Here is a 26,283-nt window from a genome sequence, read left to right on the forward strand (position 1 = left end):
CCCAAACAAACAATTTTTAGCTGCTGTAGCAGTCACAAAACAAAGTCCTGGTGACAGCACTTGGTGCAACCGGGTGATTTAATTGCAGCATTAAAATGAACAAATGCAGGGAAAACTATTGAGTGTGGCTGGTCTGAGTGCATTTGCTGTATATGCTAGTGCTATTTCATGACTTGAAAATACATTATGTTTATTATGGGCTCTCCTGGGACTGTGTAAGTTTACTAAGTAAGTGTATCAAGTGATAGGAAGAAAACAAATCGTAGACTGTAAGAGTCTTGTCTCTCCCTGCTCTTTTCTTCTGTTCCCTTGGTGCACTCTGTCTACTTGTAAAAGTCTCTCAGAAATGAAAGTTTAGGTAAACTTACTTTAAATGATATACAGAGCATAAAATCTAAGCATTATTTTCAAGATAATTAGATTTAAAATTATTTAGACATAGTCCCATGTAGCTTGTCTAGTCAGGTTCATGATTTGTCACATAATTTGTAGCTACTTGTGGAATTTTTGTTTTTGCTAAATAGAAAACTTTTATCTTTGCCATTTGGCTTCTTAGTATTTTCACTGGAAGAAGAAAAAATAACCTTGCGCGCTTTTGCAGTTTGTGTATTGGAAAATAATGTGTTCTCAATCACTGTTACAGTGTTTCTCTTCCTGTCTTTTTAATAGCATCTTTTTTTCCCCTCTGTGTTTTGCACTCTCTCTCCCCACCACAACCACCACCAGTCTCTTAAAACTCATGGCATGCTCTGATATTTGCAGTCATTTTTTAAGTCATTTCAGCATCTTATTGGTACGTCAACAGCTGGCATATTTGCAAATTGCAGTAGTCAATTCGTAAAGCATATAAACTGTGTAAAAGTTTGCTTCGGCACATATTTAGAGCTCTCCAGTTAATTAATTTTAAATTAAATTTTCACTGTGGTTTGGCACATACTTGAAACAAGCACAAGGCAACTACTAAAGATGGAAACCTGAAATACTTGTAATTATTGCACCTTATGTACAAATTAATCCCTTTGTTGTGTAGAACTGACATTTTCCTTGTCACTTTATCCTCCTTAGGAGGCAGACTTTGAAAAGAAATAATGACTGTATAAATTAAAATTTATAGTTCTGTCTGGTTAGTGTGGGTGTCGTGCTAGACATAATTCCTTATGAAGTGTGGTGTCCGTTATGGAAATCGTCATTGTATCCTTTCTCAAGCGTAGGAAGGGATTTATAATCTGCTAGAATGCCAAATGCTTTTAACTAGAATTGAATGTGGTCCACTATCCATAAATTATAATCATGCATGCATGTGGGTGTCTTATCATTAAACTCTTATGTCTGTGTGAGAAGTGTGGGAGGTAATAAGAGCTTGGGATATAATAGTTGATATATTGTACATTTTCTTTTTAAAATTTGTTCTGAATGTATTTTGGAGTCCTTTAATTCACATTTTCCTCAAAAAAATTAATGCTGTGTTTGGGATATTAATTAAGCACGACCGTGTTTTGTTTTTCTCTTTTGGGCTTGTACCAAATGGTGATTATAAAGTAGTTAATGAGGTCCATAGGCTCTGCTCAAGTATGTAAGGCATGTTTACACAACTTTGTCGTGATTTTAGGTATTTGAGTTAGAACCGAGGCTTTTACTGCAATAACTACGTCAGGGCATTCCTTATTGTGGAGGCAGGTGTCTCTATAGCTGCTTATGCTTTTCTTAAATGTATAAACTCAAGCAAGAGAAGCTTGGCTTAGCTGTAATTACATCTACGGTGAGGATTCCTAGGTGTGAAATTAATATGAACAGTAAAAAGTAAAGATTTGCATCTCTTTAGTTATACAGCTGAATTTCAGTAGTCCAGAAACAGATAAATAATGAGAATCGACACTTGACGTGGATATTGAGTCTTGTGGGACAATCTAAAAATGCCACATGTCTTAAAAGTGAAATTATATAGTTCTAAATTTTTGTCTGGCATGCTATTGCAGCAGTGCTAGCCAGCTGTAGAAATGGGGCTGGTTTAGCTACAGCAGTCGAATGGCTGGAGCAAAAGTAAATTGTGCTTGGCCAACTGCATTGCCTTTGCAATAGTAAAATGACAAAGCTTGTGGATGAGGGAAGAGTGGTTGAAGTTGTCTACCTGGCTTTCCTAAGGCTTTTGATAGTCTCCCATAGCATCTTTGAGTGCGGTATTATGGTCTAGGTGGATGGACTGCTATGTAGGTGAGACACTGGCTTAAAGGGGGTGGTGGTTTTTTCCCCCATGCAGCACTTTCAGTTAGGTTTCTGTCTCCCACTGTCAGAACATCTAAACGTCTTCCAGTGTTTTTACTTTGACTAGTCTCAAATCAAAGAGGCATGGGGGTAAGGATGGTTGTACTTGAGATCTGAACATTGATCAGTTTGCCTTTTGGATGACTGTAAGGTTTGAGCTGACACTTTCTGGGGACTATGCATAATGATTCTGAGATTTCTTTCTTGAATGGAAGTAGTTAATTTAGAATTTTCTATGACATGTAGCTTGGATTTCTTACCCCGTCATGTGTATGTATGTCCTCCCTTGCATTTATCACCCTAGTAGTTAGCTGGCATTCCATCAGGAGATTATTCTGTGACTCTTAGTCTCTTTAGATTTGATGATCTGCATTAGATTTTTGTGTCTTCAGATTGTAACCCCCGAGTGCTTTGGTTTCCAAGATATGTGTGAAAAATCAGAGGTGTTGGTACCCCAGTTAGCTGTATGGTAATCTACAGTCAATCTTCCTTCGTTATGCAAACTGACCATTTATTTCTTTATTTAGTCCCTGTTAAGTCTTATGAATGCTTTTCTTATTCTTTCAGAAGTTTGGGGGGGTTTTTTGAAAAAGACAAATCTCCTAGAAATCCAGTTGTAATGGGTGCAATTCCGCATTCACTTTCAATCCAATAGACATATGAGCTACTGTTGAACGAAGCACAGACCACATGCTACTGCTTTTGCCTGTGTATTTCTGCCTCTCCGTTTTTTGCTTATATTTGCATTTGTGTGGCCACATGGTGAGCTGTCGCAGAGAATTGACCTAGCTATTGTCCTTCCCCTCAACTTGGCTAAAGAAATTAATTTTCCTGTGTGGCTACACAAATACTGGTGGGTTGTTGTTTTGGGTTTTTTTTTTGTGGTTTTTTTTTTGTTTGTTTTTTTGTTGTTTTGGTTTTGTTTTGTTGTTTGTTTTTTTTTTTTCTAGAAGGGTACAGAAAATGTGGAAGAAATGTGCAAAGGGAAAGGGCTGCTGTCTTGGTGGAGGCTATATGTTGACATGCGCTCTTGTATCAGCTAGATGGCTCTTATTCCTGTTTGTTGACTCCTTCAAAAAGTTTTGAAAGGTCAGCAAGGTAGATATATGGATAAATGTTAAGCAAATGAGAAGGGTTAGTACAACTTTTTTAATAGGTATGACTTACCTATGTAAGAACCCAATTTGAATCTTCTCCAAAAATCATAATTTATTCCTGTGTCTCCTGCTTGTAGTCACTGCTCTGCTTATACATCGCCTACAGTGATGGTACGGAGATGTCGTGTCCTGCATCCAAAGAAGCTCTTCACAGATTGATGTTGCAGTTACCAGCTTATGCTTCTCTATTAACAGACTCATTCTGTTTGAGGGTTTTATAGTAGAGTTACTTTAGCACTACCAGGTGAGCACTCTGGTCTTGATGATTTGTGGCTATTCTGATTTTTTTCCTAAATCTTCTCCTGACCCTTTATTTGAAGACTTCCTCCAAAGGCGGCCTCTTGTTGAGCCTTAATCTGATTGAAGAAGACCTGTTGCCGAAGAGGCTGAGCGGGACACCACAGCAACTGCGCCTTCCGCTGGTCTTGTGTCAGAGCTGCTGATAGTGTATCCAGAGTGTGTTGGAAAATGCACCCAACATACTTCATTTAGCTCATCTGCTAGAGCCTGGCCTTCTGGGAGTGCTCCCTTAACACCTCCGTTGCTTTTTGGCCTCTCTGAGGAGCTGTCTACTTCAGATTATTTGAAAAAGCTTTTACTGTTAATTTTTATACCTTTAGCAATCTGTTGCTAAGTTATTTTTGGCTTGACTCAATATGGTTTAGCATTGAACTTGCCAAAGCTTATGTACCTTTTTTCTTTCCTGATTTGGAAAGGACTTAATCTTTTTACATTAATAGTCTCCTTCCTTTGCAGTTGAGTGTTGGTGCTTTTTTGTTTTGTTCGGGGTCTCTAATATCTGGTATGCATCTTCTCTGAGCCCTTAATGCAGTGACGTTGTCTTACTGCTGTCTATGAGCAATTTGTAAGCTGAGCCTGTTTTCTTACCTGTTTCTTAATCTTTTGGGTAAATGCAATGTCAATGCTGAACTTGCTAACTAGCAAAATTAATTCCACTTTGATAAGATACTTGGAAACTGGAAGAATCCTCTGAACATTTTATAGTTAATGGACTTCAATTAAGAATGCTTGTGGAAATACCTATGTGTAGGTTGGTGAGGGTTTCGGTTTTTAGGAAGAAAATCAGATCATGACCTTGGGCAAAGGTTTTCCTTGTCTGAAATAGGAGAGAAAGTAGAATTATGGGAGGTTTCAGCAGAGTTTACTCTCAGCTGGAAGGAAAATCTGGGTCAAATTAATTCTGCCAAGAATGGGGAATGTTTTTAGGCAGCACAGCAGTTGACAGGTGTTTGATACCCAGAAGTTTTGTGTGTGTGTGTATATGTATTTATGTAATAGGAAAACTAAATAATATAAATAAAATATAGTAACTGTATTTAAAAAATGCAAAGATAAATACATTTTTATAATATAAAAATATATATGACCTTGCATACTATATATATTTATATTCAATGTGTATATATACAATTATATATAGCTAGTAGATGTCAAAATACCTAGTAGAAATAAAAATAGGTTTAAGTTTTATATTGGAATGATTTGTTATATAACTCTAAAGATCATGTTATATAAAGATCAAAATACATGTAAATATATTAAAATAAATGTAGCTATGTAGAATGTAGATAATATAAAAATATAGTTAGAAAAAAAGTGTTTTGGCTTGCATAATTTTAATTTTGGCTTCAGGTTTATCCATGTAACTCACCGCTGATGTCTGAATTGAACCTCAATAGTTTATATTTATGGAACTGCTTTTCTCAGCAAGTGGCATTTTCAGAATGTCTGTCAATAGAAGATCTGTCTTCCTATATATTTATACATGGTACCTGCATATTTATATAATTATAGGTATATATACATGTGCGTACACACACACACAAATGTGTTATATAATCTATTCCAATGTATATATAATCTATTCTGACTCTCTTCAATGAGTCAGAGATGTCTTAGGTGATTAGGACATTAGCTTGGGATTTCTTGCTGCAGCCGTCGGTCCTGTCCCTGACTTGCACCAGCCCGGCATTGTTTTTATTTCCCGAAGCAGTAATCGGGAAGCTGGGTAGTTTACTACTCATTGATAATTGTTCTTTGGTCCAGATTCAGGAATCGCTTGCAAAGCTAAGGATTGTTTCCAGAAATATTATTTCACTCCTTACCTCCATGGGAAACTGTAATTATGAGAGTAGTTTTGGTAAAACCAGTGAAATTGTTCTTGTGCTCAAGTACCTTGCTAAGCTGGGATCTTGGGGGAGATAAATGGATATTGTCCAGTGCCTTAACCAGACCAAAGAGGACACATTCAGGCCAAGGGCATCAAGAGGTAAATGCCTTTATTAAGTAGAAAATTCTCATTTTTACAAATAGGGGAAATAGAGGAAATAACATGCTTGCAGCTTGACTAAAATTGTACAATGAGTTGACATTAGAACTAGGAACAAAATTCCAGTGTCCTGATCTTTATCCTCATGATTTAACAGCTAGGCCTTGCTTCAAGGTTAATAAAACATGCTGTTTGCATGTGATAACTTGTGTAAGATTCACACTTAACTAACAATTTCAGATGATTTTGTAAAACGTATATACAGCATATACATGTCTCTCTCTTGTCTGGTCTTGCTAATTATAATTCTTTATTTTGCTAAGTGGACTTTAGGACATAGGCAATCGATATCCATTTTTCCCCTTCTGAGGAAGCGTGTCATCAGTATTCCTGAAGAACCCGCATAGTAGAGTAACTAATGTGAAACACTATCAGATCAACTGTAATTTTGATAGATACAAATACCATTGAATATTTTAGTATACAAGTATTTAAGTTCGTGGAGCCTGAAATTGTCTGTTCAGAGCAACGGTATCATCAACCAACCTCACTAAGGGTGACGATGGGAGGTAAGAGAGTGGACGAGTAGGAGAACAGCGAGAAGGGGAGCTCAGCTGGGTGTCCGGGCAGGCGTCTTGTGCTGTGGCTTGCGAGACAGCGTATGTACCAAACAGCTTTGGCAGCATTTGTGATTTTTGCATAAAGTTAGCTGAGTAATGGTCGTGCAAGTCTTGAGTCAATGTTGGGGATAGTGGAAATATTTTCACAAAAAAATATTACGATATTCCAATTAACTACTTAAAAGCAGGTAGCCTAAAGAGGATTACTCTGCAGAAGTGGCAGCTGCTGATGCTGAAGGCCTACAAAGCTTGTATACAGCATAGGGCTTGCTTGGTTAGCTAGGGCTTGCTAAATAGTTTCAGCAGAAGAGTTTGTTCCATGAAAATCTGAGAGACTTTTCAAAAGCGAGCATAGTAGCCCTGGAGGCAGTTGTGCTGGCTGTCACCCTTGAGGGCAGTCCTGCTGCTCAAATTGGCATTTTTAACACTTGGGTTATTCTTGTGTAGAATGAGAATTACATTGTAGGTTATATTAAGAAGCTGTATTAACTTCTCTTTCTCAGTCATGGGCTTAGACCTTTTGTGGGTGACAGCAGAGAACGCAGTCATGGGTAGTTCTCTGTATTTCCTAACTGTCTTCCCAGAGAGCAAACGCTTTACTCTTTATGGCTTGGCACTATTGCAAAATCCTTATGAACAGGAAGAGCCTAAAGGAATCCCTTGCCCTGTGGTAAAACATTTTTGGGTACTGAAGATGAAACATTTTGGAACTGAACACGCATGCTAGAGACAAAATAAAGTGCCTCTAAATGTAACTTCTCATATTGGGATAAATGCAAATCTTTATGTAATTCATGCCATAAGGTAGGTTAATAACAACTGGCAAATCAGTATTTGGAACCAAAATTTTCTTAATACGTTATATGTAATTTTAGTCTTTAATAGTAAAGTTGACGAGTGTTAGCACATGTTTCTATATAATTTCAATGTTAACTATCAATTTTTGTTGGAAAAAATATCTCTTTATAAAAAAGTGTGTATATACAGGCAGAGTTAGTAATACTTAGTCAGCCTTTTTCTCTCCCCATAGTGTTGTATTTTTGTAGTCAGCACATTTGACACACCAAAACCTTTTCCAACACCATTCCCTCCATGCTGGCCATCTACCCAAAAGACAAGCAACTTAATAGGTATTAGATGCATAAGGGGACTTCAGATAGGATATCGTGTATTGCAGCTCCATTTTGTTGGTTTGAATCCAACCGTGGTGTCTGGTGACAAAAACTTGTTACTATCTGATGCCTCTGGAGCTGATTTCAGTTCAGAGACCGAAGCCAAAGGGCAGGTGCTAACATAAAACAGCTCATCAACATTGGCAGTAATTTATGTCCTGCTCTGAAGAGTGAGCAGGGAGACCGGATTCTTTCAGCTGAGGCGGCATTTTCTGCTAGTCAAGGTAATGAAAAATTTTGCCCTGGTTTGCCTGTGGTACGCTTGTTCTAGGGATAGGACTTCATTCTTCAGGCCTGCCATTTTTCTCAATGCTTTATCATTAAAAGTACCATTTTAATAATGTTGATGTGGCTGGAGCTGGTATTGATGCCTGTAGATAAGCTTATACAGCACTTTCTGTAGTAAAATCCAACTTTCAGTTGGTCATAATTTTTTTCAAACTTCAGTTCGTGATGAAACTTTTCATCCTGAGTATCTTCCTTAGGCTGATTTTTTTTTTTTTTTTTTTTTGTGGTACTGCTTTAATTGAAAACAGTTCTTCTGTTTCTGAGAATGAGGTTAAGGAAAAATGTTACTTAACCAATGCTGAATTCTTACATCTGTTTTATTGAGGAGTTTTAGAGCCTTCATGCCTTGGAACAGGCTCTTGAGATTTGGGAAGGGGGGCTTAGGGGAGTGAAACAGTGAACAAAGATGTGCCATTTGCAATCCTTAAAGTTTACTAAATCTGGCCAAGTTACAAGGTCCTGAAACTTGCTGTTTGCATATGTTGAGCAGAAACTTGTTGAAAAACTGGCAGCAAAATTGTCCGAATGTTGAGTTTTCATGAAGTGTGTTCCACAGAGTGTCATGCCAGTGGGGCTTTGGGATGCAGCACCCCTCGTGAAGTCTGAGAGCCTGTTCCAGGATGCGGAGGGGGGCTTTCCCCGCAGTTGCTTCATCCAGTTGCTGGTGGACCAGGTTTCAAGGAAGAGAATTAACACTCGGGGACCTTCTCTTCCTTGGTAGAGCAGGTAGTGTAGAGGAGGAAGTTATCTCACTGCATTACAAAATATTATAGCTTAGAGCAAAAATAGGGACAGGCTGAGGTGGATTAAAAACCAACATGCCCATTGCATGTGTGCATCAAGGAGAGGTGGTGGGGTCCAAGGAGCATGAGCAAATCTTCTCAGAAATAAGGGTGGCAGCCAGAGCACTGAGGTTTCCAACTGTACTTATATTTGGAGTGTTATTTAGTTGCTTTTAAATGCTCTCCTGAAGGCTCTGGTGGAGAAGCAGGTTGGAACTGCTGCAGGTACTAGTGCTCAGGTGCTTCCCAAGTTTGGAGGAGTGAAACTTAGGCCTAGCAGGGAAGCAGCATATCTGTGATGACTTTGCTCTGTTAGGTATTCCTGCTTAGTTTTGTTTGGGGCAAGAAACAGGAGATTGGGATCTTAGTATCTGGCATACGTGCAGCAGGCTGGTGAAAGCAGCAAGCAGGCATTTATTTCAGTAGAAGGAAGGGCATGAAGAGGCTGGGGAAGATGCTGAGATTTATCTGTCAAGATGTAATTCAATGATGGGTTGGAGGGAATAATGAAAACTGGGACCAGGAGGAGAGGTGCATCCTTGCAGAGCCAGGTCCAGCAGGTCTGCTAATCAGTCCGGTTGTGATTCAGGCAGTGAATTCACCCCTTGCATTATCCTGCTCCATTGCGATTGCTTAGTTCTTGCCTTGTTAAACACAGATAGAGAGATGCTGAGTTTTGCCATGGTAAAGCTGACCCTTGTGGTTTCCTGAATACTGGGCTTGAACATAAGTCTGGATTTGGCCCCTCGAGTGGTGGCAAGAATGAGCTCTGAAGTCCTTCAACAAGGCATATGTCTTGTCATGGAATTGGGATATGTCTTGTTGTGTTACTTGCCATGGAAACTGAGCCGTTCAACAAGTAAGGGAACAGAAAGATGAAAATTATCTTGTGTTTTAGGCAACTGAGTCCAGAAACAGTTGTCCCTTGCCTCTTTGTGGTTTTTTTGGTTTGGTTTTTTTTTTTTTACGACATTAGACAGATCATGTTAGAGGGAGATCTTTCCCAGGAGCCACTTGCTCATGTGCCTCGTGTTCTCATGTCTCACTTTGGAAACAGGTTAATTTTGAATTGAGTGCCTGTAGTCACAAGAAGTCAACAGAAGCAGTGTGTTAAACTTGCTAAGTGATACAAAATTCTAATTGCCCTGGAAAAGTCAATTGTTGGATGCTTTGATCTGTCTAGCAACATTACAGGTCGCTTCTGTCAATAGCAGTTGGAATTTCTTCTTTCCCCTTCCCCCTCTGTGCAGGGATAAAGTTCTTCTGAGGGTACTGCTTCAAAAGCATTAGTATAGGTACCCTGATTAGCACTATTTAAAAATAATACTGGAATCCAAGAAATAAAAATGGGTGGTAAAAAGGAAAATTTGAGTGCCTTTATGGTAGGATAATCTAAGGCATAGAAATAGGGATTCCTGTGAGTTAGTGTTTTGGTATCATCTGCATATGCAAGAAAAGGGAACTGAGGCACAGCATGGACAACCATGATTTTTGCAGTTGCCTGAAATTGTCAACCAAGGTGTCACTTGTGTATCTTGCGGTTCATGATTGGAACAGATTGACCTTGCAGTAGGAGAAGAATGAGAAAGTGTTGCAAACTTTCATTACCGCTTGTTTTCAGTAACTGAACACCACATTTCTAAGTTAGGTCTTACATAGTGTTTGAAGTGCAGCAGAGCCTGTTTGCATGGAATAGCAGCAAATTGTCCGTAGGAGAAGCCCTTGTACTTGGAGAAAATTTGCACTTAATGCGTTACAAATGTGTATTTATAAATGATGAGTACCTCATGATTCTACCTTATTTACATATTTATAGCTGATATAATATATTTGATAATTTATATAAATAGATGTTATTTGATAATTTATATAAATAAATGTTACAATTACATAAAATACATATATAAACCCCCAAATGTATCTATCTACATAAAAAACCATTAAAGTAATATTTGGCCTTTTTGCTATGGAGAGGAATTCATGCTGGAAGCCCTGTTCTGTTAAGTGGGGTTTCAAAGGTTTCTCTTCCCTCTCTCTGAAATGGAGGTTAATCAAGGTGTGCATAAATTTGTGATAACAAATACTTGCAATTCTCTGAGTGCACAGTAAACCAAAAATAATTTGAGGACAAGGTTATCGGGATAAATCCAGAGAGTATTCTGCAGTATGCTAGTAGCTATTTAAAAACTTTTGGCTGCAACTCTCCAGTAAATAGCAATCAGACTTCCAGAAATGTTTGGCAGTCAGCAGCTCCAGTTGTTCTTATGGTTCATACACTATGTTCTACCAAGATCATTACTTGAAGATCTAAAACCTCTTCTGCAGTGCTGAAATGGGAGATAGTTTCTCCTGGAAATGTCTGCATGTGGTATATGGAGCACCTTTGGAGACACGACCCTTGAAAGACTTCTCACTTTTAATCTTCCAGAGTTTTGTTAAATTCAGAATACTGTCTTACCATTACGCCATCTCCAAACTTACAACACTGATCACTTCTCCTAGTAAATCGTGTCTCTGCCCACCGTCGACATGGCTGCGTAAGCATTATTGTCTGGGGTAGCTTGAGTGTGATTGTGGTAGATTTTTTTCCAAGAAGAATCACACATTACTCTGACTACTGTCTTTGTCAAAATATTCAAGCTGTTTATAGCTAGCCCAGTATGATAAATTCACCTTGATGGATTACACTATACATTCCTTAATCATTCTTAACTTTTATATAGTATACTAAATGTAATTACCTTCTTCATCTGATTTGTACTCCATGCTTTTCTTTCAGGTTTATATTTGTCCTTCTATGCTCTATTATAAACCCTTAAAAGAGATGCATTCTTTCCCTATATGCGTGTTACAATGCCTTGCGCAGAGGTAGGTGTAGCTCAGATTGCTGAGAAGTACCTAGCGACTTCATTGCAAAAGAAATAATGACTGGCAAATACAGCTGACAAGTGTCTGACTTGCTGGTTTTGTATTAGTAAAAGTAACTTTGATATTGGTAAGTAGAGCTAGTATTTTGTTTGTTTTAAATGTTTGCATGTGCCAGCACTAGGTTTAAATGTGTTCTTTAATTCATTCAAAATACTTCCTCTTTGAGCGTGTGTGCATCTTAAAATCATTTCCCCAACAATCCTGTGCACCTGATTTTAAATCTCTTGAGGGTAGAGGGAGGAATGAATGTGAAATTGTAAGATCAGATATCAGTGTCACTGCATATAATTTTTCTTCTTGAAAAATTTATTTTGTACTTGTGGAAACTTTTTTGTTGCTTGTCTTCCTTCTCCCTTAATCCTGTGTTAAACATGTAAGATTAGAAAGGGAATTTTTTTTCTTTTTATAAATGAAGACTTAGTTTGCAAAGAAAATAAGAGATTCTGGAATCCTATGGAAATATTTATGCGTGAGGACCATGAGGATGGTTGAGCAGTGGAGCAGGCTGCCCAGGGAGGTTGTGCCATCTCCATCCTTGGAAATTTCCAAGACTCAGCTGGATGAAGCCTTGAGCACCCTGGTGTGACCCCATAGCTGCCCCTGCTTGGAGCAGGAGGTTGGGCCAAAGACCTCCTGAGGTCCCTTCCAGCCTGCATCATTCTGCAAGCTTATACTCTGAAAAATTATTTCTTCCTTTCTACTGAACTTTTAAAACTTCTCTGTCTTTTCCATCCTCTTAATCTGTTTTTTTTGAGCCCTCAGTTCGGTCCTGGTTGTGTTTTCCTTCAGTGGACTAGTATGATCATTTTGTTGTCAAAATCAGTGCTGCAAATAAATTTTGCTCTCAGTTTACCAAGATATTTTTTGAACAGGTTTCCATGTTTGTTTCCGTCCCCAATTTTGTCTGATTACGTTGACAAAAAATGTTACTGAAAATCCCACTGTCAGTGGGATTATACACACTTGCCGTGCTCCCTCCCATTCTGATCACAACAATAAAGTACCAGAACAGTGCCCTGGGCAAAAGCCAGAGGGGTTTTCTATTTAACCCCCTCCCCAGAAAGAAAAAAAAACCAACAAAAAAGAAGACTAAAAACCAACCATCACCACCCCCACCCTCGCCCACCAAAAAACCCACCAGAAAACCCCCAGCCCAAAAAAGCCCCCCAAACCCAACAACTGCTTTTTAATGTCTTGCTATGTGAGTTTGTTGTTGGCTTGAGGTTTGCTGTTCCAAGGCTGATAGTTGCTTGAGTCAGACAGTTGTTGTAAAATTGAATCCAACACTGGGTGGATTTGCAGTTTTTCCCACATTTCTTGTACGTTTTCCTGTCTCTCACCCTCCTCTTTCCTAGCTTGCACTTAGTTTCCCAGGTTTGAAATAGTCATAATCCAGTGGTATTCTGTTCTTATATAATACCATAAAACCTTTCTTTTTATACTGTGGTCACATTTGCAGCTTCAGTTATACTGGACAGTCTTCAAATGCACAGCAGAAATATTGTTCCATCTCAGAAATTGTATTGCCTGTGTCCAGAGGAATTGAAATAAGTGTTTCCAGCAACGGGCCAGGACTGGAGCTAATAAAAATGTGAGGATTTCCTTCCTTGTTTAAGATGTTCCCTTTCTATAGTTTTTCTGAACATATTTCTTGAAGTGAATTAATGGTTTATTAAGAGTTATTTCCAGCTTTATTTGGCAATTTTATAGCCTTTTGATTCAGGAATGTGGTATGTAATTTGCTTTACTTAATTCTTCAAGGTGTCTGTCACCAGGTATGTCTACTGCTCAGATTCATGTTACAGGTATCACAAATGTCTTCAGAGCTTTCCAGCTAACAAAGCTATCCCGTTCTTCAGCATCTGTATGCAAGTGAGAGAAGCAGACCCCATCTGGAAATGTTAAATGTATAACTTAATTGAGACAGTTTAAAGGTGTTGACTTAGTTTTTAAATGTTTCTGTAGTTTTTCAGAGGAAATAATTTTTGGGGGGTGTCTTTATGCATTTCTGATACAGCAGTGGTGTCAAAAGCTTTGATGGGAATGGAGGTCTGCAACTGAGCTTCAAGCTCTTGGGAGAAGGTGGTCTTCTCCTTATTTTGAAGTTCAAAACAACAACAAAAAAAAGAGTTTGGCAATCTAGTGGCATAGATGGGCCTCCTGCCCTGAAAAAAAAGCCTACATCGTTTTAGATGTCACAGTAAGAACTCCTGAGATCTAGTGATAAAAAAAGAGGATAAATAGTTTCAAATGAAATAAACACGATTTTTTCAGTGAATTGAGGAATATGCTTGTTATACTAAACTGCAGAGATTTAATATTTGTAATCTTTTTTCAGTGTGGTGACGTTTGAGAGGTTGTGCAAAGTGTTGGAGCTGGGATTAATCGCAGGAAGCAAAGTGGAAAAGACTTTCAAAGAAAGGAAAGAAAAATCTGTGTATATAATTTGGCTAGGCAACAAAGGAGACATGACTGTGCCTTTTATTTAAAGGCTGTAAACACTGAACTGGGGAAGAAATGTTTTATGGTATTACATAGAACCACTTATAGGAATAAGTAGATGAAGTTGAACAAAGTAATGCTTAAGCTGAATATTAGGAAAAAAAAATCTTAACATTGAGGTTTATTAGATTATGGAACACTCTTCCCAAAGGATGTGGTTCAAGCTCCATTACTAGTCCCTTAAAATTAGGCTGGATAGAATAACAAAATGTACTGGAGGGAACACTGTTGCATGGGTAGGGGATGAACACAGTTACCTAATACGTCTTCACATTTCACTTGCTTCCATGATTCATTTCCTGAAAAACTGCTTCCAGAATGTGTTAATGACATCACGGCCCCGGCCTCCTCGGACACGTTGGTGCTTCTCAGTGCTGTGGCTTTCAGAGAGTTTATTTGGAGTTTTGCTGGGCTGTCTTTTTTCCGGTGGCTCCTATAGCTCAACCGTTCCCTGCAGCTTTCCTGTACTGCTGCAGCATTGCCGGGAGCAATGGGGACAGACAAAAATCAGGTGCCTGCGGTATATTTAAAAAATACAGATACACACACGTGTTCTGGGCTATTCATGGAGAGACTGTGATCAGGAGTGGGGCAGGCAGCAGAATTTGTGTTGCAGTGCTTGGCTTCACAGAAATGATTACCTTCTGCTATTCTTGGCAAGTAGGATGAAATACTTGTCTCCTTTAGAATAGTCTTATTAGGTGTGAAAACCCACAAACAAATATGTCTTACTCGGTCATATATTTCAATGAGAGAGTCTTAGTGGTTCTGTTGCACTGATTTGATGAAAAGAAAATAACTTGTTTTTAAAACGTCTTCTACAATTATTTTTTTAAATTTAAAGTAGTTATCTAAAACATGCTGTTAATCTTTCTATAACATTGCAGTCACTTTTCTGTAGTATTTAGGAATTAAATACTGAAAATAAAGTATAATAATAATAACAACAATAAAGTACCTGAAATATAATAAATCACCTGAAATAAAGCCCATGGCAATCCACTGTGTAAATTGTCGAGATGTGTGACTTTGACCTTGCGCAGCACTTTGCACCAAGGACTAAGTGGTAGCCTGATAGGATTTTAAGCCTGGATATGCTCTTTCAACTGATCACGCGTTTACCCTGATATACATCCTTTATTGTTCCTATATTCCAAACAGTAAGTAGAGTCAAGATGGACTGGTACATAGCTGTTGGCTCAAAATGCTTACAGCACTGCACACAAGCTTTTAAATTTAGGCTCTCCCACGTGTGAATTCTTGCTGCAGCTTGCTGATGACTTGGAAACCAGCTAGCCTACCAGTATTTAAAATGTGTATTTATTTTGCTAGACTTTGTGTTGCTCAAACTCTTCATTTATAGTTGCTTTTAAAAATTCTTTCCTTCTATGTCTCAAGCTAGCTTGGGTTAAGTCTGTCAGTCTAATGCCAGACAATGGAGAGCATGAAAAATATTGCTGAAAATTTAAAAATTGTTGCTTTTGTCATTTGTATTGCCATGTCAGATATAACGTTGCAAAAATCTATCATTTATAAGAACTTGTGTCAGCTGGAAAAGTTACTGCAATTAAAAAGTTACTGCAAACAAAAAGTTACTGCAATGTTCAGGATGGCCATTTTTATGCTTCTGAGTTTTGTAATTTCCCTACCTAAAAAATCTACATTGTAGTCGGATTCACTTTTTCAGTCAGAGGTTGTAGTTTGTGTATGCATCAGTGTGTTTGTGCTCCTTATGAGTTCAATGTTGCTTGAGGATGGAATACTTCGCATGCAAGTTCATTAACCACATAAAAATTATGCCGTGTTTCCTGTACTTCACTTTGCTAGTTTCTTGCTGTAATGCATCTTCCAAAAACTTGCAGTGGGACTTCCCTAAAATTAATGTAGCTGTTGTTTTTATAGTCTTTTAAGCAAGTACACCCGGTGCTCCTCACAATTAACAATTTTAAGTTGCTTAAATAAGTATCTGAGATGTTAAGGGTGTGCTTATAAAGTGTAAAATGACTTTGACTTGAGACATTATGTGAACTGCATCTTGCTATAGCAGTTGCCTCACTGATCCAGCCTCTCCTGCTTACGATTCCATGGATCGCTTTTTCCTCTCCCATTCATTATCACATAACATCCCCGTGGCAACTTGAGAAATTGCTTACATGGAAAAGTAATCGTAGGAAAGTATTTATGTATTTTTAGCTTTCTTCTAACACAGTGTAGCAGCTGGAAACAAGGACAAGAGCCAGCACAACATGAACTGCCAGCTCTCCATGGGCCACCAGAAAGTGCTCATCAGACCACAATGTGAGAACTATTGAATTGACTTAAGAAATGTGACACACATAATAAGCGTTAAATAAAAAAAAAATAAAAAAAAAAAAATCCCAACCCTCAAGTTCCCAAAGCTGCTGCTTGAATGTAATAAGAATGAAATAGTAATTGTAATGTTTTTGAATAATATGTTATTCGCTGGTTTTGGTGGAGGAAGTACATGATGGTATCAATTAGATGCAATGAAAATCACTTTTGCTTTAGTTCTTCATAATCTATATTTACTGTTGTCTTATATGTTGTTGAAGCATTGAACAATCTTCTGGATGCTGAAAGTTTCATAAATAGGAAAGTGGGGTGTGGAGCTAGGACTTGATTTGAACAGATTACTGAAACTTAAGTTAGATCTGTTCTGTTTGGTGTTTTTTTTGTGGTTGGGTTTTCTTTCTGATATTTAACTCTTTTTTTTGCCTACTCCTCTGGCCTCTTCTACTTGTGTTCTTTCCATTTTTGCAACAAGGGAGCAGGACTGTCGTTTTGGAAATGTTAAAATGACAGGAAGAGATCAAGAAGATCTTTTTAAGATCTTCATGTCTACCAAAACTCTTACTACTTCCTTTTCAATGTCAAAAGCAGCCCGGGGGTGCACCTCAGTCCGGTTCACTCTGCAAAATAGTTTCAAAAGCAATAAAACTCATTGGCAGGATGCTAATGAGGTATGATAGGACTCGGGTTGTGTGTAAGGGGGAAATGAGGAAAGGATCTGCTCTGTTACCAAGGCCCAGTGAGGAGAGAAATGAGCATACTCAAAAAGGCTATGCCAGCATTAATTGAAATTTCATGCCTATGTTTAAACTTAATGAAGGATAGGCCATTCAAAGGAAAACTTGATGAAGTTCAATTATTAATATGATTGCATTTTGCAACTGCTATTAAATTAAAAAAAAAAAAAATCTCCTTTTCCCAGAAAGATACTTTGAAATAAGTAACACCAATTTCCTCTGCATTAATTTAATGCTCTTTCCCGGGAGAGAGCTCAGAGGGTTTATCTTCCAAGCCTTTACACTGAAGGTTGAAAAGTAAGACGGGTTTTGTGGAAGAATTACAACTAGTTTAATAAATATCCCAAGAAAGCTCACAAGTCAATTATAGCTCACAGTTTGTTGATACACTAACTTGAAATAATGGTATGCATGCTAGAAGTTCAGTTGGCTATAAATTTCAATGCTTTATAAAGAGTAAAATTTTAAAGTACCCTCTGCACTCCTACCTGTCTTTTGGTTTTAAAATGTCTTTAAAATCAAGCTCTTAAAATTTTGCTTCGTCACGTGAAACTATAAGTAAGTGCATTTAAACTCTTCTCCAAGTAGGTACAAACATGAACCTTATTTGTATCTTCTTGTTGTGTAACGGAGACCAGAGCGTTAGGCTGAGATTTCTGCAGAACTGTGTTTACGTTAAATAACAGTCTGGTGAAAGAAAGTTCTTTTTAGATGAATGTGTCATAACTTCATTTTGCCATTAAGTGTTGTTCCACAGACTGTCAAACTAGATTAAAATCCCGGGTTTGTTTTCATGGCTATGGGCAATGTTTCTAGCCATCTTACAGAAGACCTCAGATTCTCTATTGCAAAAAAAAGATACCTTGCTCTTAAGCAAGACCTGCTTTTCTTGCTGTGCCTTACATAGAATTGTATGAATAGGGAAAAAGTTGTGATGGGTAGTTTTGTGGAAGAGAAGGAAAAAATGGATCGGCCCATTTCGTTTTAAAGGTAACAGCAGTCTGTTCCTTCTCAAAGAATCTGTGCATTTGCCAGAAATAATCGGCAAAATTTTAATATTTTGCTAATTGACAAAGATTCGAAGAATGTGGTTCCATGTGGAATTGCATCAAGAAATAAAGTTATATTAAAGAATTGCAATTAAAAGTAGATTACAGGTATTTTTGCAGAAAACAGTAAATTCTGTGGGTGGAATCAAGTGATCCAAATACATACACAGTTGAGGATACTGTTTTAGGCTTATGGATTATTAACTCTATCACTTACAATTAGCACCCAAAAGGTAGTATTTGGTAATGTAGAGCTTTTTCAGAGTTTGTAGCTTCCAAAGCACTTTGGGTTGTGATGCTATTGCAGGCAATCTGCCCCCTTCATCCTTTTCACAGTTCAGTCGTATAGTTTTGAGAGTTGTGGCTCATCTTTGCCACTGCCCAGAGATATAGAAAGCTTTAAGAAAACTTCTGTAATTTGCATTTCCCTTGGGATATACTAAAATGACAAGAGAATAGGAGTAAATGAAATTTAAAGTGAAATTTAATTGTGAAAGAAATACAAGCACTATATGTTATAATGTCTAGGCAGATTTCATTCCATGCTTTTAATGATGCCAGGCAGCATTACTACAATTAGAGCTACCTATGGCTATCCTGTTGGCTTAAACAGGAATTTTAAACTTGCGATTTTCTTCCTTTTATTCTGTTTTTTCTGTGATGTTCTGAAGAAGCAGAATCTGAAATCTGATTCTGGCTACTCTTTCTGTATCACTGTATATTCATATGTTTTCTGTTAACTGTAACCTCAGATATAAAAAAAAAATATAGTGAGGACAGCTTCTAAGGCATTATGGCATAAATTATTTTTGTTTTGCTTGTTAACATCTTAAATATAGCTTAGTAATTTTGAAATATACATAAATGTAAAACCAGGTGTAGCAAAGTGATATCTAAAATATTGTGAACATACAGAGTACAATTAGAAACACTGACTGCTTGTCTCTCTGTCCTCCCAAACCGTTTATCTATTCAGCACTTTAATCTGCTGTTAATGATAAGAAACAATATTTTCCTTAGAAATGTCTCTTAACTTGAGTATGTTGGGAGCACCATCCAATACTTAGCACCTAATGTGACTTTGCATTTTGGAATTGAAAGGAATATTATGGACCCGTTAGCATGGGGTTGTTTTTCTGGAGGAATACACTTGCCAACAAGAGCCAGAACTTCAGGAGGCTACTTGGGTCATATATCACTGTGCAGATTTCTCTTGGACATAATTACCTCATTCTCCCTGGTGGAAGATTCAACTTACTTGCCAGTATTTTGGCCATATCCCTCTTTTCCTAACTATGGAGGAAAGGTGTAGTAATGGCAGATGCCAGCCACAGAAGGGTGGGGTGGTGGAAAATTAAAAATGAGAACTACACTAAACTTTAAAAAAGGAAATGTGCCGAATTTGAATTCATTTAACACATGATGATAAATATATGGTTACTTCCGTTTTTTAAGAAATAATTTCTTTGCATGTTACCTATCTGGATAACTCATGTGAGTTTAAAAGCTAACTTTGTGGTCAGCATTTTTATTCGGCTTCGTTGTGATTTGAGGACAGTGGATCAAAAACACAGTGATAAAGGATTATTAATGTAACATGAAATTTTTGTTAAGAAGGCTGTAATTATAGTGCTTTTTATTGTACGAACTCCCTCAAGCTGCTTAACACTGAATGGCGTTAGTTCTTTTGCCCTTGACATGGCAGTAATTGCCTTGCAATTGTGTTGATGAAGGGAATGTTGGTTTATTACAAAATCTGACTATATAATTATGTTTGCAGAAAAATACTCTTTGGCTGGCTTGAAATTCTGTAGGGCTAAGAGTACTTTAAATTCTTTTAATTGGTTATACTATAGTTATGTTTTGCATTCAAATGGCTTACCGTTTTTTTTTATTCTTTGCACCTAGAATCTTGCAGACTAGAGGATTGAAAACTAAACTTCCTTAATTTTTCTGTTTTCTTTAAGAAACTGTGCTACAATTAATTTTTTATTTAGGCATTAATAAAAAAAGGAAATAAGAACTTTAGGGTCTTTTTAAAGTTAAGATTATTTCTTATTTTTGTGCTGTATAATTCAAAACTTTGACCGATTAAGTGAATAATTTGATGAAATGCTCAGTGCCTGCCATAAAATTTCAAGATACATTCAAAAAAATTAACTGCTAAACAGGCATTTGGGGACAAATATAATCCAATGTGATTGGGAGGGGCTGCTTCTTATCACCTGGGAATGTATCAGGAGCCCAGATGTGATAAAGGTAGAGGCCCAGTGACACCGAAGTTGTTGTGTGTCACCATAGCCATGGGGAGGGCAAGTTTTATCCTTGCAGTCTCATGAGCAGTGGCAAGGAAAAAGGCTTTATGGATCTGCTGGAGATGGCTGAGGGGAGTCTTCTAATCCTCCCCTGCTGCTCCTTCTCCCTTCCAGTCTCCTTTAATCGCTATTTGGGCACGTAGTTGGTCAGCTTGGTTCACCAACGCTGCTGTAATTAGGAACAGGAATTTCAAATGCAGTAGTTTAGTATTGGACTTAATTTTTTTTAATGCGGTAAGGATTAAGTATGAAAATGACTCTGCATTTCAGGCTCAAACATCAAAGTTTAAACGGTATGATAATGAGAGTTTTAATGAGCAGCCTTCAGGTGCTTTATAGTGGCTTTAAACTTTATGCCTTAATACTGGAGCTGTATATGCACCACATACATATACACCTAGGTAAAGGGGAGGATATGCTAACATGCATTCTTGTTGTAGTTCACGAGCGAAGAATTGAGAGTTGGTGTGGAATGATGAGCTATTTACATTTTTGTACCTAATAAATTTTTGCAGGTCTAAAATGAATGAAGTTTTGGTGCTTTGTTATGTGTGTATCTTTGAGGCAGTTGTGAGACAACAAAAACTTGCTTGCCCAAGGGGAATGAATCAGTCTGGTTTTTTAACAGTATCAATAGTGATTTGTCACTTCAAACTTTTATTTCTTTTTAACTAGATTTTTAACTTCAAATTATTGTAAACAGTTGGTACTTCCATACCTTTACATCTTATGTACAATCTCTTAAAAAAGAATGTAAGTACTTCCAACTGGAGTGCTTTTTGAAGTTATTTCATTTGCTGTAGGAACGCAAAAATAGGAGGCTGAGTTTAATAATACTTTAAAATTTAAATTTAAATTGCTCTTGATCTTGTCTTTTTTTTTTCCAAGAAGTTTATTATTTGCTATTATGTTGTCTACCCACAATAATGAGCAATGATGATGATCTCTACAGGACTCTCACTATGGAGGTTCTAGTTTAAGCAGTATTAGTTTTTGTTACTGTGTTTTGCCTAAAATATGCTGACTATATTAAAAGTAGAATACATGAGAAAAATGCTGCATGATGGACCAAGTCGGTTTTATTAAAAAGGCAACAGACAAGCTCTTTTCCTCCCTTAATATGTTAGCATTATCAGGATTGCTGAATCTCTCAGCTGGTATCTGCTCTGTGTTTAAGGTTCTTCCCTTCAAACATGCTTTTGTTTCACCTCTCCTCATTTCCTTTTCATATATTCATATGACTTAATTTTCTTGAATTTCCAGTAATCTTTTAATTCCCATCACTCCATGCCCACTGCTGTGTTACTCCTGAAATTTTCATTTTGAGAAATCAAGTAGCCAGACCTTTCGTCTCATTGCACGGAGGTGAATTGTTTTTCCCTCTTCTCTCTACCTGTGTGTCAGATGCTATCTTTTCCTCTAAAGGAGCTTTGTTCATTAGAACGTGAACACACATAATAATTTTTTTTTTTTTTTTTTTGCCTTTTCTCTCTAGCTGGCCTGTGGACAGTCTTCACGCTAGGTGGGGTGGGGAGTAAAGCAACGCCACAGCTGGAGCAGTGCTCCCCTCTCGCGAACCAGAGTCTGCTGCTTCTGCTGGTCTTGGCTAATCTGACCGATGCTCCAGATACGCCGAATCCCTACAGGCAGGCTATTATGTCCTTCAAGAACACACAAGGTTTGTATCTGTTCGTACTTCAAAGCGTGAACTGATGAAAATGAAGTGTTAAGTTGCTGTGACTACTTGGAGGTTCTCTTTCCAAAATTTGTTTCCCCTCCAGCCAGCCCGTGGAAGAGCAGTAACAGTACGTTTTCCCCTGGGAGTTTTGAGGTGGAGTTCCTCAGCTGCTGGAACTTAATGGAAGGGGCAGAGGGAGAAGGATACTCTATCCTTCAGACCTGAGAAATTTTAGAAAGCTTCATAACTGCATAAAATATAAATAAAACTGTCCTATAAGTAGGTCGGTTATCCAAGAGTCTGCAGGAGTCCTCTAAAACTTTATAGCACTTGGGGAAATTCTGTTTAGCTGGAGTCATGTTCCTTAGAGCTAAGATAAGCAATTGAATTGCTAACTGGATTGATTTGCTAACTGTATTCCTGTACTGCAAATGTGAGGAGAAACTGGTTAATGTAAACACTTTTGTGAGACTTGTATGTACAGAAAGTTTCAGAGTTGTTTCAGTGCTTGCCTGGTTTTTGAGAAGGCTGGTTGCAGTCTGTCTATCAGGTAACTGCAGGTGCGATGCTGTACTGACTCAGTGCCCTGCTGCAGAGGGTCTTGCTTGGGATGCAGTAATGCCTTAACACAGCTTGGACTGTCTAGATAGCTCAGCTTGCAGGTAGTGTGCTTCTCTTCATGTATACTTTATTCATACACTCAAATCTCTTCAAGTTTTAGCCATGGGGTTTTACCTTTTGTTGGCTTTATGCAGGCTGACAGCATGCACAGAGCTACTCAGCCCAGCTCAGGTGCTGCACGATAACCTGTGGAGCCACATCAATATTTCCGAGTTATTCACTTTATTTGGGGGGGAGTTTTTATATTCCTTTAACCATTAAGTTTTTAGCAGGCTGAGCTCTAAATTCATTCACCGTTACCTAGGAAATTTTTTGGGGTTATGAGGATGGAGGGTTGTTCTCATAAGAAGAATTCTTAGTCCTAACGTGCCCTTTTGATTTCTTGGATACTGTTTACAGGCAATTGAGATCAAATTCTTGATACAGTTTTTGTTTCATTCTGTTTTTTAACCTGCAAACTTCTATGAATGTTTTATTTTGGTCCACTTTGTTTCATGTCATCAGTAACTAGTAATGTATTTCATTGAAAACTGTTATACATGTATCATAATAAAATTTTAAAGAACTTATTCTATGTCAAAAGTGGCGTGAAGAGCAGTGTTTTCTCTAGATGTGTTTGTTTATAGAATGATGTATTGTTTCCCATAGACTTATTTCCACTAGCAGCATTCATAAAACTGAGCTTAAATATGATTCCTGTCAATGTTCTGAGGGGCTGGTGAGAGGAGAATGATATGAAAAAGAAAGGCTGGTTACTGTCATCATGATCTATAGTATAAGACTATAAAATGAAAACTGGCTTTTTTGTTGAAGTAATTTGTGCAATTTAATTGGGATGAAACCAATAAAATTCAGGATAGTTTTCTTTAATAAAGATAATTCTAATATAATATTCTACAATTCTAATAATCTATAATTCTAATATAATATTCTAATAAAACAATTGGGACAAAACTAATAAAATTCAGGATAGTATTCATTATTCTACATGGTCTAGAGTTTTTATTTTAGTTTAATTTTTCTGTTGGTCAGTTTAATGTTTTCTAGAATAATACGGGATATGCTACTGTTGCTGATAAGTTACTTTAATACTGTTTAGATTCTTTTTTTACCAGTTTTAAATATACTTTAATAAAACAGGTAGTGAAGTGTTATAAATATAAGTGGAACGGTTTAAACATCCACAGAAGTGAAGCTTGAAAGTCAATGGACGCTCCTCAGCTAATGAACCGTGGCGTCAAGTTGCTGCTTAATAGAGCATGTTGAATTGATCTGGTTTTGCTGTCTGCTTCCAAATTTTCCCTAGTAAAGAGAAATTCTCGCCTGAAGAAGGTCGGTTTTAAACCAATCAGTCCATAATCACGATCAGTGATTGAAGGGGGCACGGGGGCCAGAAACGGTAGTTCAGAAAAGCCAGGTTTTGATCTCTCCTCTGCCTGTTGGTACATCATTTTGGGGAGAGGCAGGGTTTCCATCGCCCAAGGGCTGCGTCTCGCCTCTGTGCGTGCGGCAGTGCCTCCCGACTCCTGCAGAAAGGAGAAGCGTTTGCTCCGGTGCCTCCTGCTGAGTTCAGCTGAATGGCTGGAGCCGTCACCCCTCGCCCAGGCCAAGAGAAGCAGCGGCTCCCCGGCACGCCGTCTCCGCCGGGCCCCCAGAAACCCGGTGGGAGCCAGGGCTCCTGTGGGGCTCCTGCAGGTCTTCCAAGCACTTTTTCCTTCCAAAGAGGGTGGAAATGTTGTTCAAAATAAGTGAACTACCACCACATTCTTCCATGCTGAAAGCTATTTAGAAACTTTGCTAAGAATACGGGCAAAAAAGAAAGGGGAAGGCGAGACATCCACATCTCAGTGGGTGTAGGGAGTCTTTGTGTGATCAGTCCCTACCAGTATAGAGATTTCTCCAGACGAATGGAAAAGTTTGGTAAGAAACTATGGGAGCATTCATTTAAGAGCCAAATTTGCGTTGGCTCACGGTTGCCGCCCATGGGCACACACGTGACGACACTGTTCTCACCGTTTTCTGTGGTGATGCAATCTATAATATCTGAGAAATCTTTCAGGGTTTGCGGAAAAAGAACGATTTGGATGAAATGCAATAGTTGCTGCCTATTATGCTGGCTATGGTAATACAGTTGGCTGTAAAACGCCTTGTAAAAATGCAGGTTTTGAAATTTGCATTGTTTTTTTCCTTTATTCTTCTGAGTCTTTTCTTCCTCTCCTTAAAATCCCTTCTGTCCACAAATCACTGTGCAGGAGTAGTAGTAGTATTGTCATGCTGTTTTATACAGCAGAGCTTTCTTAACTTAATGCGTTTCTAATAAACGATAAACAATTCAGAGATCTGTAGTCTGTTATTGTGGGAACTAGGGAATTTTAGTTAAATTCTTCAACTTTGGACATCTTGTTTGTAGTAATACGGAAATTTTTAAGTCCAGACCTTTGATATACTTGAGTATCCAAACTGCTATTGTTCCCAGAATATCATCTTGCCATGAAATTGCTGTAATTTTTCCATATACATAGCTTGTTTGTGTGCTCAGAAAAGATAGCCTTTGTATTCAGTTGCCAGGATGCTGAAATAAATCAGCCCAAAAAGGCAGACTCGTCCTACTTCACATATCATCAAAGAAGATGCATGTGTTGGTTGGATGTTTTTGAACAGAGCTGGACAGGAAAATACTTTATAGACATGTCTGTGAAGCTTTTTGAGAGTTGAGAAATGTACCTGCTCTGCACTGGAACAAAGCCTTGCACTCTCAAAGGTTTTTTTCTATGAAGAAAGCAAAGGCAAAAATCTCTGACCTGGGGAGATCAGGAGGCTAAATAAGGACATGAGTCTGGCTTTCTGACATGAGTATGAGTGCATCGACTGTCACATTTGCTTTTTCCATTTCCACTGGAAATTCCTAGATGTTAGAGATCTGTGCTGATGGACGTTTGTGTTGAAACTGGTAAAGCTTCTTGTGAAAAGGTTCTGTGAACAGAAACCTGTTTTATTCTCACTTCCAGCTCTGGCATGGATTGTATCGTGAACGTGAACAAACTGTTGTTACTTTGAGGGATGTTAGACTATATGATGTGGTGTTTTAAATCACTTCAATTAACCCACTAAACTCCTCACCACACACACATCTTTAAAGTCCTGACCACAACTATGTTTCCCTGAAAATATCCTGATAGTCTTGACCTATGTGCATATGCCCTTTGTGCCAAGAAAAGGATAGGAGATACTCCACCTTGATGCCAGTGACCTAAACCTGAAAGTTTAGGGTGCAGGGTTTGGAAATACATGAATCATCAGTACATCGGTCCCAGAGAAGACACTGTAGCTGCCCTCCTTGAAGCAGCAGCTCCTGGGTTTGCCTTCCTTTCTGACAGTGGAAGCCATTTGGAAGAATAGAATAGCTTTATAAAGAAAGACAAGTGTCTTGTGCAGATACAGGGCTCATACTGGAGCTCATGTGGGAGGACCACCTCAGCTTTTTGGCACAACTGAAGCTTTTTGAGACCCTATTGAGGCTTATGATCATCGGTGATAAGAGTCATGGATGACTTTTGCGTCTTCCTTACTGT

The 26,283-nt window shown here is 38.1% G+C and overlaps 1 protein-coding gene across 4 annotated transcripts in view; it reads left to right on the plus strand.

The window, feature by feature from the left end:
• DYM (dymeclin) overlaps window positions 1-26,283 on the plus strand; it is a 217,966-nt gene that overhangs the window by 63,460 nt on the left and 128,223 nt on the right. For all 4 annotated transcript variants that reach the window (XM_075019603.1, XM_075019600.1, XM_075019601.1 and 1 more), the window contains exon 9: window positions 21,908-22,090. In XM_075019603.1, the coding sequence (XP_074875704.1) occupies window positions 21,908-22,090 (183 nt within the window). The remainder of the gene's footprint in view (window positions 1-21,907; window positions 22,091-26,283) is intronic.

Source organism: Buteo buteo, chromosome Z (assembly GCF_964188355.1).
Source record: "Buteo buteo chromosome Z, bButBut1.hap1.1, whole genome shotgun sequence".
Taxonomy (NCBI): Eukaryota; Metazoa; Chordata; class Aves; order Accipitriformes; family Accipitridae; genus Buteo; species Buteo buteo.